The 17,424-nt window shown below is 47.0% G+C and overlaps 1 protein-coding gene across 1 annotated transcript in view; it reads right to left on the reverse strand.

Moving 5' to 3' along the window:
• Window positions 1-1,243: 1,243 nt before the first annotated feature.
• The window catches only part of PCP4 (Purkinje cell protein 4), a 60,756-nt gene continuing 44,575 nt past the window's right edge, over window positions 1,244-17,424 (reverse strand). Inside the window, exon 3 of the mRNA XM_047719519.1 lies at window positions 1,244-1,647. Within this exon, the coding sequence (XP_047575475.1) occupies window positions 1,520-1,647 (128 nt within the window). The 3' untranslated portion in view covers window positions 1,244-1,519. The remainder of the gene's footprint in view (window positions 1,648-17,424) is intronic.

A 17,424-nucleotide genomic window follows, 5' to 3' on the forward strand; every position in this document is an offset into this window, starting at 1 on the left:
CCAGGAGCTCCAGGAAGCCCTGGCTGTTTGTTGGTACCAAAGCTATACTACTGAGTACTTCTCTAATTAGAAACCCATCAGGGAACCCCGGAGCCCACCCCCTGTCTCTAACAGCCTCAGATAATTGTTCGGTAGGAGGGATATCCCCAGAAAACACATAAGACACATTTTCAGATAGAGTTTTTGAAACAGTTAATCTTCCCATGGATGCATTTTTTCGGTCCAGACCCTTGTGGCCCCAAACGGGGACCTGCTGGAGGATCCACATGGGCTCCACCCCAGGCGGGCCCTGGCCCCCTTCCACCACACTTTACATCTGCACTCCCAGACACAGGTATGAACAGCCATACACACACACAGAGCGCTCTCTCTCCTCTTTCCACTTTCTTCATGCTCCACCTTGACCCCTGGTTAAGGAGCTGGTGAAGGAAAGAGATCAGGTGCCCCTCAGTAGGACACTGTGCTCTCACAGAACCCCTCAGGATGCTGAAGACAAGATGCAACTTCCATATCATCTTCTCACACAGCGAAGCTCAAACAACAACAAGATTCAGTGGTTCAGGGCTCCTATCACCTGGGGCCCCAAGGCAAGGACCTAGCCCCCTGCCCTTTACTCTGTGAGGCATCCTTTCCATGTGACAATCCCTCCTCCTAGCCTGCGGAGCCCCTATGGGGTGTGGGAAACAATTTACCTGCAAGGTTCTCAGGGGAGAATATTCTCTTAATGGGAGAGAAGCCAGACAGCTTCTCAGATTGCAGGTTCTGGCGAATGATTCTAGCAAGTAGCAAATCACAGTGTAAGGAGCTCAGGGAGGTTGGGATGGGGAGGGACTCGAGAACCACCTTCCCCCTGGAGCCATGCAGGTATAGAGAGAATGACCTCAGCAGTGGGGGAGTCCCCTTGGATTTGTGAGATGTGCCTGCTGAGCACATCTGAGGGACACGTGCCCTCCCCTTTCTTGTTCTCCTGGATGAGTCATAATTCCGCTGGAAGACTGGCTTTTTGGCACCCAGGATACAGAGCTCTACTCCCATCATAAGAGGAAAATGCATTGCCAGTTGGCAGTTAATACTCTTCAAATGAGACAGGTATGACAAAGAGTAGATCTCTTGCTCCCAGCAGGAAGCTTCTCACAGAAGCAGTGTTTCAGCTCTACCTCTTAAGACATCTGCCCCACAGCCATCTCTAACACTGGTCACTTCCTGGGTTACTCTAAAGGGAGAGACAAAGCAGACACTTGAATCACGCATCGTAACTCCATTTTATTACAACATCAAGAGTTAGCTGCAGGAGGAATGATACTAGAGATAAACAGAGATTAAGCCACCCACAGTTGAATTGTCTACACCTTCCTATGAGGGAATAAATATCATGGGTCTCTGTACATGCATTGCAGGACAGGTGTGCATGTGTGTATTGTGTGCAGATGGATTCTCTCTAGGGTGCTGTTCTTTTAATTTCTTGACAGATGATGGTTGAATTCGGTGTCTTCTGGCATACTAGGAAGGGGCATTCCCACTAAGACTGGGACCCAGCCTTTTTCTTCTGGAATTTTCTGAACTGAGATTGAATGGCCACAGCTGCGCGTTCTGTCTCTGGCGCATCCATGTCAATGTCGAATTCTTCTTGAACTTTCTTCTGCCCATCTGTAACAAGAGAAAACACACAGGTGAAGCCATCACGGAGCTGAGAGCAGGAAGGCAGACAGCCGCCAGTCACCACACGGCGTGCACTCACCCTCCACAGCACAGGGCCTGGTTTGCAGAGGAGAGTCTGTCCTGACCCCCATCAGAGCCCAGGATTTGGCTGTCCTCTGCCTGCCCCAACTCTACACCTGCAAGAAACTGTGAAACTCAAGAACACAGTCCCAACCCCTCAGATACCTTCTGTATGTGATTTTCCATGTCTTATGGCCACGTATCACATGGTGTTAAAAATATTAGCTATGATTTGACTTTTTCCTGAAAACCTCCTAGAGACAATTTAAATAAAACTACAGATATTGACTCAATGGGGAACTGATATTCACAAGAGCTCTGGGTCAAAGTCACTGGGTTCCTGTATATACTTCTGATGCCAACGCGATTACTGACTGAATGAGGGCTGCTGTTTCTATCATTGTCACCCATGGATGACCCCATCTGAACTTCACGATTTGGTTGATCTTCCCCAGGCCTTACATTCTGTTCCAATGAGGGAGACTTAGCAATATGCTTGCTAAACTGGGAGGATTTAACTACCTCACACTGTAACAATCATAGAAAATAAGATAGGAGCCAAAGCAAAGTGAAAGCTCAGACCCAGTGTCCCTTTCCACTGGGCATCAGCATCAACTTCTAGCCAAACATAAAAACAAATAAATAAATAAAATCCTCTAGTTATAAAAGGGAAGCATTGTTACAACTCCTTCAGTCGGGTGAAAGTTAATCATCACAATTGCCAAAGCATCTTTTTTAAGAACATACAGGTGCGGACTGCCTTTAGCTCTGGTCATCTCAGGGTCCTGGGATCCAGTCCTGCACAGGGCTCTCTGCTCAGCAGTGAGTCTGCTTCTCCCTCTGCCTCTACCCCTCCACCCTGCTTATGCTCGCTCTCTCTCTCTCTCTCTCTCAAATAAATAAATAAAATCTTAAAAAAAAAAAAATACAGGCCTAGAACCCCTCTCCAGACTCAGGGCTTCTGGTAGCAAAACCAAGTCACATGACCAGCAGCCCTGGGGGAACACCAGACATCCCTGTTTTCATGAAAGCCTCTCAGATGATTCCAAGATACAGCCAGAGTTGAGACTCAAACTACTTTGTCTACAGATGAAGCACCCAACATGGCCCTAGAGTTAGCTCAAGGCAGACCCCATAGCACTTGGGTCAAGACTTCACTGCCACCTGGACTTGCATCTGGAGCCCAGCGGTGACTGGGCACATCCAGCTCCGGATGGGAATGTCTGTGGCACTTGAGGCAGGGACAGGGCTCTACCTCCAATGTTGACACCAGGCAGCCTGAGTTAGTCATTCACTCACTTCCTTTCTCAGTGATTTTGGATGATAATATTCAGGCAGCACCCCTCACAGAAAGGGTGGAGGACATGGGATCGTTTCAAGTGAGGCAGGCCTGTTCTTTCCTGCTTGCTCTGTTATTTCTCTCCTAGATAGAAGACAGGTGAAAGATAGATAATAGATAGAGAGATAGATGATAGATAAATAGATTAGATAGATAGATGATGGATAGATAATATATAGATAGTAGAAAGAAAACAGATAGATAGAGATAGACGATAGACAGAAAACAGGTAGATAATAGATAATAGATGATCAATAGATAGATAGTAGAGAAGGGGTAGATGACAGATAATAGATAGATAGATAGATAATATATAGATAGTAGATAGACAATAGACGATAGATAACAGGTAGATAATAGATGATCAATAGAGAGATAATAGAGAAGAGGTAGATGACAGATAATAGATGATAGATAGATAGATAGATAGATAGATGATAGAAAGAAGATAGGTAGATAGATAAATAGACAGAAGATAGATGCAGACAAATGATGATAAGGATATAAGGAGAAGGATAAGATAAGAATATAAATATATATGAGTTGCACCTTATTTCAGGTGCAACTAGTTATGTGACATTCCCTTTGCAGACCCTAAGCAAACTCCTGTCAATCTTTCCAGAGACAAAGCTGATCTCCCAGATCCCTCCAACCACACCTCCATCCGGGAGGGGAGGACAGTGGCTTCGCAAGCCCTGCCAGAAGGATGCATCTGTGACCTAAATCAATGGACCTGTTTTCCTCTACACTGGACGGCTACCGGTGCCCATAAGAATAGTGTGTTTAGAATGTCCCAATGTTCAGGGACTATTTGGGGGGCTATGTTTTTCTAACCCATGAGAGCCCAGATGATGCAGAGGACACAGTGGGTTTGTCTGCCCCTGCCTCAGTGCATTCATAATTTAACAGCACTTCAGGGAATCTGTAAGGGATAGGGCCACTGGGCAGGGAAGGAGCTCCCTGAGGCTCATGTCAGTACCCTAAACACGTTTCTTTAGCATTACTGCATGAGCCTGGGACGGGGCCCTCCCAGCGACGGACCCTCGACACCAACCATGTCGGCAGGTAAGTAGCACCTTCAGCACTAGGAGTCATCATATGACGGTTCAGAGCCCCAAATACTTTTCCTCCCTGAGGGACTCTTGCATCCGATTGCAAAGGGGGAGATGAGCTGTCATTCAAGGGGACCCAGAAAACCTCTCTTTTAGATTTAAAACACTGTTGCAACCTGCAGGCTTTGAACAACCTGAATCCCCTTAATAACAATGACAAAAACAACAATATTATTTTTTGACAAATGAGAAGGTATGGAAAATTACGTACATCTAAGAAATATATGAGATTGTGAGCATGGGTCATAAAAATAACTGTCACAATCATCTCTGAAACTAATATCTCCAGCTGAAAGTGATTTATGCATTCCTCCCTCTGTTGGAAAAATATTGCAATGTTTGAAAAGAAAGCACTAATTTTTCAGGAATTGTTACTTTCTGTTTACTTGGCAGAGTCAGGCATTCCCTGGGGAAGTTCTGACACTGTGACTCCTTCCACCAGGATTTCCAGAGCAGAGGAGGGGGCCCCAGAATGTGGTGGAGAAATGGGGCACTGCTAGATTTGGTGGCACAGAGCTCACTACCACTGAGCAAGGGTCTACCGATGGCTTGGTGTGGCCCTGAGACTAGGAAAGCAGGGCTCAGAGAGCCCCAGACTCAGCAGCAGGAAAAGCCCCGGCAAAGCCTCTGTGGCACTGGCTGAGGGGCACAGTCCACAGGCAGCTTGATGAACAAGATACAGAGCGTGGCTACACTGGAGTGACATAAGGAAGTGTCATTTAACGGGGAGGGAGGGATGCCACAGGGAATGGTCAGGGCCTTGGTGCAGAGAAGGGACTCACAGCCATCCAGGGGTGGGCACCTTCAGATACACAGCTCCTGAGAAACCCCCACAGGGGTGGACTGTTAAGCCCCTCTGTGCCTAAAACCATGCCTGCCATCCGCACTTGGCCAGGGAACAAGGGAAAGGCAATCTTACATCAGACAGGCAGTGCCCTCCAGCCTTCTCTGGGATAAGACTGACTCCCTCCCAACACTCAGGTAATTCTGGTCCCAGTGAGGCAGCTGGCAGAAGCCGGTAGAGTGATTTGGGGATGTGTCTCACTGCTCTGGGACTCTCAGGAAGGTTCATAGCTTCTCTGGGTCTCAGTTTGCTTATCTAGAAAATGCAGAGGCAAAATCATTTTTAGAAGTTAGTTCCACGTAGGCCCTGGTGTTCTGTGCAGACGAGGGCCGTGTTGTAAATTGAATTCCTGGCCCAGTGGTATTGAGCAGGATGGGTCAGAGCTGCAAAGTATGTGGAGGGGGTAAGAGCAGTCACATGGCTCCCCAGCCCCCGCGGCCTTCACCTGCTCAGACTCTCGAATGCTTGGGGCCTGATGCAGAGGGGAAGGGAAGGGAAGGGAAGGGAAGGGAAAGGGAGGGGAGGGGAAGAGAAGGGAAAGGGGAAGAGAAGGGAAGGGAAGGGAAAGGGGAAGGGAAGGGAAGGGAAGGGAAGGGAAGGGGGAAGGGAAAGGGGAAGGAGAAGGGAAAGGGGAAGAGGAAGGGAAGGGAAGGGAAGGGAAGGGAAGGGAAGGGAAAGGGAAAGGGGAAGGGAAAGGGGAAGGAGAAGGGAAAGGGGAAGAGGAAGGGAAGGGAGAGGAGGGGGGGAGGGAGGGAGGGGAAGGGAAGGGAAGGGAAGGGAAGGGAAGGGAAGGGAAGAGAGGAGAGGAGAGGAGAGGAGAGGAGAGGAGAGGAGAGGAGAGGAGAGGAGAGGAGAGGAGAAGGGAAGGAATGCTTTCCAGCAGGGCCAGTCACATGGCCATCACAGGCAATGAGGCCGTGGCGCCAAGGGGTCAGGCCCTCCCCAGCCTCTTGGATGACAGGTGGTGTTTGCTATGCTTGTGACTTCACATCCTTGCTCAGCAGCACAAGGCCCAGAGGCTACACAGAAAGACAGGTGCAGCCCACAGCCCACAGGTCATGTGAATATCGACTCTACCAGTCCCCAGTCACTGGCGCTTGGAGGCAATGAAGGGGGCCCAGACTCTGTGCAAAAGGCGCGTTAGATCTAAATGAGCAGAGGGAATATGTGTGCTGTTCTCATCTCCAGACACCCTGTAGCCGTTCCCCAAATGCTTCTACTTATCACTTCACAAAAATGTGTGTGGGCTTACAGCTGGGCAGGGTGGGCTCTCCACCCGACATTTGTGTCCAGAATCCCGGTAGGCAAAAGGCACAGGGACCCGGTTCCTGGTGATGGCTTTCCACCAGCTTGAGCGAGCAGTAGTTTACCTGAGCACTTTGTAACCTGCCCATTACTGCACGACTGCTATTTCCTCATCTCTCTTGAGTACAGGGATTTTATTATTTCTGCGCGTCCCTCTCTGAAGACATTCTGAAGCTGACCAGCGGAATGGTCAAGATGTTATTCATACCAATTAGCTGGTTGTAAAAAGCTAGTGATTGCCAAATTCCCTGGAGAATAAGAGGGAACCCGACTTCCTGACCACGTAGCTCTGGGCTGTGAGGGGCACCACCACAGCTGCAATGTTCTGTGAGCTCAGGTGTGCGGGAAGCCCCCACGAGTCTCTCAGATTTCCCCCAGCTCTGGCAGGCCTGGTCTCAATGGTGTGAGGCCACCTGGGCCATTACTACCCCCCACATTATCTACCTGCCCTTCTATGCCTCCATTCCAGTCCCTGTCCACCAATCTTCTCTTGCAGAACCAACTGCACAATGGTCCCAAGCAACGAGACTTTTCTCCCTCGGCAGAAACTTCATCAGACAACCAAGCCATAGCCCAGAGCCCAGCTGCCGGCCAGCACCATGAGCGCTGACGCCCCTCAGGGCTCGGGAGTCTCGGAATTCAGTGCTGCCCTGCCCTGTCCCCAGGAAGAAACCCCGTGCTGTCCGGTAGATATTTCTTATGCTATTTTCCTGAAATACTGCCTTTTCCTTGCAGAAACTGAGACAGGAAGTGGCTCTGCTGTTGTGGATTTTATGATGCCCTAAGAGAGATGTACAGGTAGCCATTCTTAAAGATGTCATTGTCAAAAGAGCGACCCTTCGCTGAGCATGAAATAGGTCCTCCCTCATAGAGTTAAGTGGCTTTTCGATCATTTGATGGCAAATGTAAAATAAAGAACCATAAATAGAAAAGGAAGCAGCTACTACCATTCCAAGACAATCCCAGGTGCATACTGCAAGTCTTCAATACGGCCGCGAAAATCCCTCATAGGGGAAAATGGTTTGACGTGCCAAAATACCGTTTGTGTGCATGTATCCTGATCAACACAGAGCCTGCGCTGGAAGAGTGGTCCTCCAATCAGAGTTACAGCCCATCAACAGGTTCTTACTGGGCGCCCGTGTCCACCTGCCTGGCTGCCGTTACAGAGTGCCCCGGACTGGACAGCTTGGATGACAGACATCCGTTCTCTCTCAGTTGAAGCTCAAGTCCTCGACTAACACGTGAGCAGGTTCCATTTTCCCAGAGACCTCCTTCCCTGGCTTGCCGACAGCCACCTTCCAGCTGTGTCCTCACATGGTCTGGCATCTCTTCTCCTTCTTATAAGGACACTGGTCAGACACCATAAAAAGCCTAGATTTAACTTAATCACCTCATCAAAGCCCCTATCTCCAAACATGGCCTCATTCTAAGGGACTATGTACAGGGCTTTCGCATATGAATTTGGGGGACAAAATTCAACCTAGAATAACACCTCACCTAACTTTGGGCCCTAAAGGGTTCAAAGCAGCTTTTATTCTTTCCCTTGTCAGGCTGTTGCATTCTCAAGAGCTACAGGAAATGCCCACTGTCCCCATCTATCAAAGGCACAGAGACCATCATGTGCCTCTCCCAAGATCACCTGGTGAGTGCTAGCCAAGGGCTGCTCAGGAAGCCCAGCCTTGCTCCAAATCTTGATTTGAATCAGCAGGGTAGCATTACTTTCAGATCCCTAGAGGCCAACATGACAGCCTTTCGTGTGGACCAGCTAATGTTTCTTAGGGGGAAAGAAAATCTTAAATGGTCCAAGTTAAACACATGATACAGTCAAACACTTTGCAAAATCTGCTCATTTACTTGGCAGCCCAGGAGAATTTACACCAAATTTTACCATGCGGCAAATGGTCAAGAAGGCCTCGTGTAGGTCCATCACTGTTCTAAGGGCTGAGAGAGAGAAAAGAAGAAGCCCAAAGACCCTCTCTGTCGGGGAGAAACAGAAAATAGAAAGGTAAATGCACAAATAAATAATGGAATTTCATAAATTCCGAAAGCAATGTGTATGTGTGTATGTGTGTGTGGTGTGTGTGGTGTGTGCCCGCCTGCATGTTATGAGGTCAGTCAAGGGTTCCAGGAAAGAGACAGGGTCAGGGGAGGAGGCTTGTCCCCAAAGGGAGGTGAAGACCCAGCTGCCCCAGGGAGGGACGGCAGGGCCTCTCCACTGCCAAGAAACAGCACGTGTTGAAAAATTATTCTCCATCCCTGCATCCACCATCTAAGTAGCAGCCTTCAAATAATTAGCATAAATTCTTTAGAAATTAACAGACACGTAGTCATCCAGAACATAACAGAGCTATTCCTGGATCCTGTGACAGCCCAAGATCTGATAAAAAGTTTGAAACTCAGCATCATTCAAAAATACATCATATTGGGGCACCTGGGTGGCTCAGTCGTTAAGCGTCTGCCTTCAGCTCAGGTCATGATCCCGGGGTTCTGGGATCGAGCCCCGCATCGGGCTCCCGGCTTGGTGGGAAGCCTGCTTCTCCTTCTCTCACTCCCCCTGCTTGTGTTCCCTCTCTCGCTGTGTCTCTCTGTCAAATAAATAAATATTTTTAAAAAAATAATACATCATATTAACCCCCATGCTTGATTGAAGGAACTCTTAAATATATTTGTTTCTGAGTTTATGACAATGTAGAGTCATTGCCTAGAGGTACTGGTAGTAAGTCATGAACATGGGGGCTTGTGCACACACGCACACACGCACACACACACACACACATGCGCACACACAGTCATTTACATACTTATAACTCTCCATATTTTAAGAGGTATTTTATAGAAACAAATTACCTCCCAAGTCCTAATCCTGTAGATCAGAAATTTGTGCATAAGCAGTAAATTGGGATATAATTGTCCTGAGTAGGAGTTTGCCTTGATTAGGAGCCACAGCACAGAGCCTACTATAAAAGGACCTAAATTTTAGCACACCATTAAGAAATAACAGTCATTTAACTTAAGTATGCCTTGCAAATGGGGTATTATAATACTAAAGTTCTTAGAATGCCCTGCTGTCTTTCAGAGTATAATATGAACTTGGAAAGAATTCACACCTGTCCATTGTGTTGCCCTTGATATACTTAAGCTAATTGATACAGGTAACGTGGCCTCCTGGAGCTTCTTAGCTGGGTCTCCACCCTCTCCCGCACCCAGGTCCCCTACTGGTAAAGGATAGCCAGTGTGGCTTTCTGCGCAAGGACACAAACCCAGGCCCTCCAGACAGGGAAAGCAAAGAGACCAGCAAGAAAAGCAAGCAAAGGATGGAATTTTTATCCCTTAAGCCTCAAATTGAATCAAAATACACCCAGGGAACAAGGGACCTGGTGTTAGAGAGGAGGTCACGTCCTTCCTCACAAAAAAATACTAAAGATAATTTTGTATGCCTAGTTCCAAAAAATTCCGGCATCAGTATCTATCTTATGAAATGCCAATTTTTAAAAAAATGCCTTCACCTTCTTTAGAAAGCTGGGGACAAACCCAGTCGGCCGTGAGTTAGAGCATTCCCCCATGGCTGGGCCTGTGCATGGAATGCCAGCAAGCCGGCACCGGAGCTCTGAGCTCCAAGCGGGTTCTCGTTCCTGCCCGCTGGCTTGGGATTTATTGAATGGGGGCTGCTGGTGCGGAGAATTGCAATTTTCCAGGTCTTGGCTAAGCAGTGGAGATTAATGAACAAGGTCAGACATTAGCAGCAGCAGGAGCGAGGGCTGCCTGCATCTCCTGTGTTCGCACACTCATAAACACATATTTCCCACTTGTAACTTTCCACACACCAAGTTAGCACCTTTTTGATTCTTCCAGCTTTTCCAAGAGAGAAAAATGCTCTGGTGTCCTAAAAGAGAGGCATTCTGAAACCCACAGTCTCCACTGTGCAAAACGAGCTGATGTTAATACAAAGCCTAATTGGGCCGGCTGAAAGCGCTGGCTTACTTCCAGCTCCTATGTCCTCTGCTTCCATGAGGCCACTGCTGTGCCCCCGGCATCCATGCACCTTGCTTATAGAGAAAGACTATGGGGCCGAGCCCTTTAGGTAACCTCTGGCTGCACAGAGGTGCTGCTGAGATCAAATTTTCCCCAAAATTCATTAAGCCCAGGAACAGAACAAACAAGAAGACAGAAATATCATTGAAAGAAATATTTTTTTTCTATTGGAGAGGCAAAATGGCTCCTAGTTGTACTGGTCTGCGAGGGCTGTGGAACAAAGTACCACCAGCAGGGGGCTTCAAAGGCAGAAATGTATTTGCTCACAGTCTGGAGGCTGGAAGTCTGAGATCAAGGTGCATGCAGAGTTTGCTCCTCTGAAGTCCCCTTCCTGGGCCTGCAGACCCGCCTTCTCCCTGTGTCCTCCCATGGTCGACCCCTGTGTGAGTCCGGGTCCTGATCTCTTCTTATAAGAACCAGTTGTCCTGGATTAAGACCCATGTTAATGACCTCATTTGACCTTAATCACTTCTTTAAAGACCCTGTCTCCAAATACAGTCCCATTCTGGAGTACTAGGGGATTAGAGCTTCAACTTATGAATGTTGGGAGGGGCAGACGCAGTTCAGCCCATAACACCAGCCAAAATGCTTCCATTTTTCTAGGGAAAAAAAAATAAAGATAGGCAAATGAGGTATGAAGAAAAAGCTTCACCAGGGAAAGCTCAAATTCAAGTTCCAACCCATTGAGTGTATTCAGATTTGCCTTTCTGGGGTTCAGATGCTTCCCTGTGTTTGCAATGGGGATGATCATGAATTGAGACTCGTTCTAGAGGGACAAGGAGAAAGTGTGCACTAGCCTGCCTTGTCACATATAAAGAACAGTTATAATTACTACTACCTGAGATGGTGACATGCAGACTGGCTAACCCGGGACCCTCTCCTTCCACCAGCTGGCTCCACCATAGATGCTGACCTGCTGGAGGAAATCCATTCCCAGGTGTCCTGGAAGGAGGATTCTGCTCCCCAGGCTGAGGGCCAGCCAGGCAGGTGTAGCGTGGTGGGTTCTGAGAAGGCAGAAGTGAGCACTGGGGGTGGCCAGCAAACACAGAAAGACCCCGTCTCTGGCAAGCACAGAGGCAGAGGCTTTGGATCTCTCTGGAGAAGCTTTAGGGACATCAACTGGTCCACACCTGGTGTCACGAGCCAGGCAGCCCCACTGGTGGGGATTCTGCTGGAACAACCTGCATGGTCAGGTGTTTCTGGATGCAGTGTCCCTGGAGGTGCATGGTACAGGCTGGGTTCCCTGCCTTTCAGAAATTCTGTAGGGTGCTGATACCCTGTAATAACCCCCTTGTGCTGAATCTAGCGACAGTGGTTCTGTTGTCTCTACCACCATCTGCTGCAGGCATGCCTGGTTTATAGGGGGGCAGGGGAAGGGCAGTGATATTATGTAAGGAAAGGGGGTCATCCCCCATGTGTTTAGGAATCAGAGAGCCGGCTTTCATTTTATTTTCACAGAAAATTCTTTAGTACTTACAGGAGAATATAGCTTGAATCAAAGTAGGTAAAGGAGAACCCTTTCAGAGGTGAGGATAACATACCAAATGTTTCTTTCCCTCTTTTAAGCACATGCAAAGAATGAAAATTCCTTCCTAGGAATCAGCAGCTAACTTCCCTTACAGCACACCCCTCTGAAAAGCCACAATTTGCCTTTGTCCACATGCTGACAAAGAAAAACAACTTCAGGTTGATTGGGAGGACAGAGAAAAAAGGAGTCATCCATCACCTTAGACCAGCCCTCCATGCAAGCCAGCCAGATACGTAAGTGCTCGACAAACTCCATAAGCAGAAATGGACTGTGGCCGAATCTGCTCCTTGCATCCACTTATCCCCACTTCCTTAGTTATAAACCCAAAACTAGGTTTCCAACCTCCTTGTTGTTGGGTATGGTCACACAACTAGTTTCTAGCCAGTATGATGTGTGTGGCAAAAAAGAAATCTAAAAGAAAGCTGACGCTCTGTACTTTTTTTCTTATTCCTACCAGCTTTCTTCTGGGCAGAATGCAGATGCAATGGCTAGTGCTTAAGCAGCCATTTTGGGCCATAAATTAAAAGTCTCATGCTGGGGCGCCTGGGTGGCTCAGTGGGTTAAAGCCTCTGCCTTCAGCTCAGGTCATGATCCCAGGGTCCCGGGATCGAGCCCTACATCAGACTCTTTGCTCAGCGGGGAGCCTGCTTCCCTTCCTCTCTCTCTCTCTGCCTGCCTCTCTGCCTACTTTTGATCTCTGTCAAATAAGTAAACAAAATCTTTTAAAAAAAAAAAGCTATAACTTTAAAAAAAAAAAGCCTCATGCAAAGAGGAATACAGGTGCTTGATGCTCCTTGTAACTATCCTGACTGCCCTCAGCTACCTACCTTTTCTATGAGGAAGAGATAACTTTATTGTTTAAGCTGTTGTTATTTTAGGATTTCAGCTTCTTGTAGATGAACCTCATCTACTTACACATATATTATAATGAGCATATAATTCATTTGAATTTATCTCAGGCTAATAACAAATTCAAATATATATCACTGTACATTGGCTGTATTTTCCTCCCTTTTAACTATACCTTTTTTTTTTTCTTCTGCTATGTACATTTGTCCAATTTCTGATATGGCTGGCCATTTCTTTATACACTTAGTACTTTTAAAACCTCAGGGTTTTTAAAGAAATATTTCCTATATATTCAGTAACCTTTGCCAAACATTACTTTCAGGCTTTCCTACCATGGCTTCTGACTCCATAGCCTTCCCCTCTCAGCTTTTGAAAGTATGTAGCTTGGAATGCTTGAAAATACAGGAAACAAATGTGAGTTTTCCTTAACCAGGATGTAGCATCCTCCCTTCATTCTGCTCCAAGACCATTTTTTTCTTCTTTCAGAGCTTTGGAATATTAACTGTTTTCCCTTTCTCTTATATGACCTGGTTTTACCATTTCAGAACGGTGAAATCTTCTCGGACTCATTTGCCCCTACCTGCTAACATTCAAAGTTTCAAAGGATTAAACTCTGAACATTTCAACACCATGGAGAATTTTATAAAGTTCTCTGGTGTTAAAGTGAAAGAAAATGCAGTCATAATGACAGGCCGTCTTCAAGCAGCCTCCGAGGAGCACTAGCTCACCTCGTTAATGTAGACACCTGAAGGTCTTTGCTCCCCTCACCTATCATTCCAGAGAACTTGCCTTTAGAGGGAAAGGAGGAGCTAAGGCAAATGGACTGCTTTCCAGACTTGGTGAGGCAGGAAGGGAAAGGCTCATAAGTCTACAGAGCAGAGGAGCCTCGGGCTGTGGCGAGGCAGCAGCGTGGATAGAAAAAGCATTACACGCGCACCAGAAAGGGACCAACACTGTGTTCAGACATTGGCCTGGAGACTTCTTCTCCCCTGTGCTCTGTGGCAATGCCTGGTGAGTGAGGCCTTCCTCCAGCCATGTGCCGGTGGCCGGCTTCAGCCCTGGCATATGCTTCTGTGTTCTTCCTGGACCCCCACGGCAGCTGAGCAGCAGGGCTGCGCTATCTCACCAGACACATTCCCACCCTGGCTCTCGGCCCTGTGCCTCTAATCCCAGTGGACAGGCATTTTCCTGTGCAGATTTTCAGGAAATACAAGCTTCCTTAGATGTGCAGGACCATTGGCAGATGTGTCCATTGTGTATACAGAATTTGACTCTGGGGGCAATGCTCTGGGTGACACCTGGAAGGGGGGGGGGTCTGTGAAGCGAAGCCAGAGGCAGCTGCATGGCAGGTGCAGCTGTGGTCAGGCTGATGAATACGGCCGCTGCTTAAATCTCAGAGGTGAGGCTGCCACCAACTCTGATGCCCTGTCTGGTCATGCATCATGTGCCTCCTTTCACTCCCTGCACCTCTCATTCACAGCAAGAAAGACAAGACTGCTCATGTTGCCGACTTCCATATTTTAAATATCCTTCAAATGTCCTGAACATGACCATGCATTCCATGTCGTAATATCCTAAGGACAGGGATGACTTTGCACAGAGGTGTGAGCCTCTATTTCATAAATGTGTAGACAAAGATGCACGTTGGGTTCCAGAAACTGTCAGTTGTGGGTTTAAATTCCACGCAGGCTGGTGTCCTGACCCCACTAGCCTCTGCTTCCCTGTTCCTTTGCGTATGCTCAACGCACGGCTTCTGTTTGCTTTTTTCAAAAGCCACCGTCTTACAAGCTTATGGCCAAGCTGATCTGTTGGAAAGAGCTTCTTAGAGGGCCATCATTTTAAGCTTTGGATTTGTTATTCTGCTCACCAGAAAGATGGGTTCACATAGTTGTAAGAAGAGAATAAAATCAAATACCCAGGACAGAATGAGGTTATGTGGTTTCTGGGCTCAGCAGGTGAGCCACATCTGGTATCCAGACCCAGAAGGACTAGCCAACAGCAGAGTTTGTGTTTTGCTTTAAAGAATTATTTCATAATAATGTTCCAACAACTCATCTGAGGAAGAAATGGAATAAGAGGTGCTTTCCCAGGTCGTGGTGAAGTTCTGAGTCTCCACATATCTCCTACTGGTTTCGGAGAGCCAGCCCCTGAGAAAAATTCAGATGTGAACCGTGCTTGGTCTGACGAGCCATTGTCACTGTTTAAGCAAGGATTTTTAGGTCCCGCTTTGACAGGGGAACCATCAAACCACCCCCCTCTCACACACACACACAGAAGTCCTTACAGACCAAAAATAAAGCAGAGTATTTTTATTTCAAGAATTCCAAAAACAGAGAAATTTCCAGTGTCAGGCAACATGATCTAAACTTACTCAGTTTCTTTTTTTTTTTTAACTTACTCAGTTTCTAAATAGCTTTTTTTCAAAAAAAAAAAAATCATTTTTCAAAGGACCAGCATTGAAATAGCATCCCTTGAAGCATTCTGATGATCAACGGAGGTAATGGAAGCATTTCCGTCTAGATCAAAAATATAAGCAGTGATAAAATATCCATTTGGGGTTGCAGTTGCTCAAGGGAACATTAATAGAGGCTGATATCAAGAAACTGATATGGAAAACCAATTTAGGCAGGATGTTCAGGGAAAATGTCTAACATCGGTCTGTTAGAGAATAGAAGTGCTCCCCAGAGCTGAGGCATCCGACCTTTCACTAAAGTCATTTTAAGCTGAACTGAGGAAAAACACACCAGAGATATATTTTGCCAGCTGTGAATGGCCAGAGTAACCTAACAGTCTACTTCCATCCCAGATATGTAATTGGCAAGATGTTATAGTTTTTTCAACTTTGAGATGTGTGAACAGAATAAGACTGCTCATTTTATCTGCAGGTAGCTCCCTGTGTCTTTTAAGACACGATTCTAACCTTCCACCAACTAATCTGGCTCGTAATTTCAAAGTTATAGTTCAAATCCTCCACTCATGCCATAATTTAGAGTGTCTATGGGCTGGATTTATAGAAAATGCAAAGCGAGACATTTTTCCAAGAGTGGCTATAACTCAATGTTCCTTTGCAAGGATCTGGAGGGGTACTTGTCAGTGGCCCCCCACACAATACCAGTAGTGCATAGCATCAGAGCATTGCCCAAACCCCCAGGTGAAATGGTTACAAAATTTCGAAGGATAATTGGAATATTTTCTGGAAGCAAAATCGCAGGAACAATTTGATTTCAGGGATAGCAGGAGGGCAGACAGCAACCTCTTCATGTGTGCAGGTGTGCACGGTTCAGCCGTAGGAGGCCGCCCGCTTCTTTTGTGTTCCTATGATGAGTGGACCACTGTCGTCTACACCTGTCCACACCAAGAGGCCAGCCGCTGGTCAGGCAGCCTTACACACACCTAAATGCATACCTCAGAAAGTCCAAGGAAATGAGCCTCTGTTCATGTTCTGCAAGCAGCAATGTGGAAATGCAGTCTGTCCAATGAAAGAACAAATTTTCCCATTTTGTTGAAATAGTTATATCTGTTATCACAGCCACTGACAATCCTATTCCGATTCTGCCCGTTGTACTTTCTTTCCCCTCCACTGCCTCCACCGGGAAATAGCATCGTTTTTCTCCTTCGGTCTCACAGGCACTATTCCCTTGATGTGTGCAGAACATAAAATCCAAAGAATTCAAACCTCCTCTAGTGTCCCAGAAAGGGACAGCCACAGGATCCTAAAGCATCAAAATAGGGCAACAGCCCAGAGACAACATTGTCCCACAGCGAGGAATGGGGCCCAAAAGACGTGAAACAATTCACCGCAGGTGAACCCCCTGTCAATGGCCAAGCCACAAATGGCAGGGACAAGAAACAGGATCTCCTCTTGTCCCACCCCTTGGTGAGCAAACGGAGAGGAGACGCAGACATGGTTTTCTTGCCAGACCTTACAGCCAGCCAAGCAGGTCCAGGGGTACTGCAAACAGGGCAACAGCCGAAAAGCAAAGAGAAACCTAAAAGCAACTGACTAAAATGTCGAAATGCTGCAGAGCTGGCATCATGGTAGCAGCTGATTCACGGATGAACCCAGCAGAAGTTTGATGCTGAACAGTTCTCTATTTTCTTCTGAAAATCCTATGAACACTTACTGAGTGCCACTACCTGGAGGAACATTTAGAGAACTTTCTGTAGCCAGAAAATGCACTATAATCTCCAACGCACCTCTTCGTGGGCTGTTTCTGATGACCTAGCCCATTTGCAAAGCATGCTATAAAAACGCTTGCTTTATGGATGGGTAGGAAATTGAATCTCGGTGAGGGCACATCAATTCAAACTGCCAAAGGGTTTATGTTTGCACTGAAACGCTGAAACTCTAAAATCTAAGAAAGGTCAGAGGCCGAGGAGATGCACCATCTCCATTGTGATTAGCACAATGAGTGCTGTGGGTAATGAGTTCTGCCACGTTCAAAGGTCAATCCTGCTGCACTTAGGTCTGTGAGCTAATTATGATAGGAAGAGTCTAACGTCGGGATGACTTGGCTCACATCAGCATCTAGCCAGGAAAGATTCTCTCTGACATCCAAGGACACGTTGCTTTCTAAGTGAATGCTGGAGCACAGTTCAATTTTCAATTATCTTCAGGATCCGGGGTGGTAGAATGGTCGAAAGAGAAGACATTTTAGAAATATTGAAGAGGGCCCTTGCCAAGCACAAACATGGC

Source organism: Lutra lutra, chromosome 1 (genome assembly GCF_902655055.1).
Source record: "Lutra lutra chromosome 1, mLutLut1.2, whole genome shotgun sequence".
NCBI classification, from domain to species: domain Eukaryota; kingdom Metazoa; phylum Chordata; class Mammalia; order Carnivora; family Mustelidae; genus Lutra; species Lutra lutra.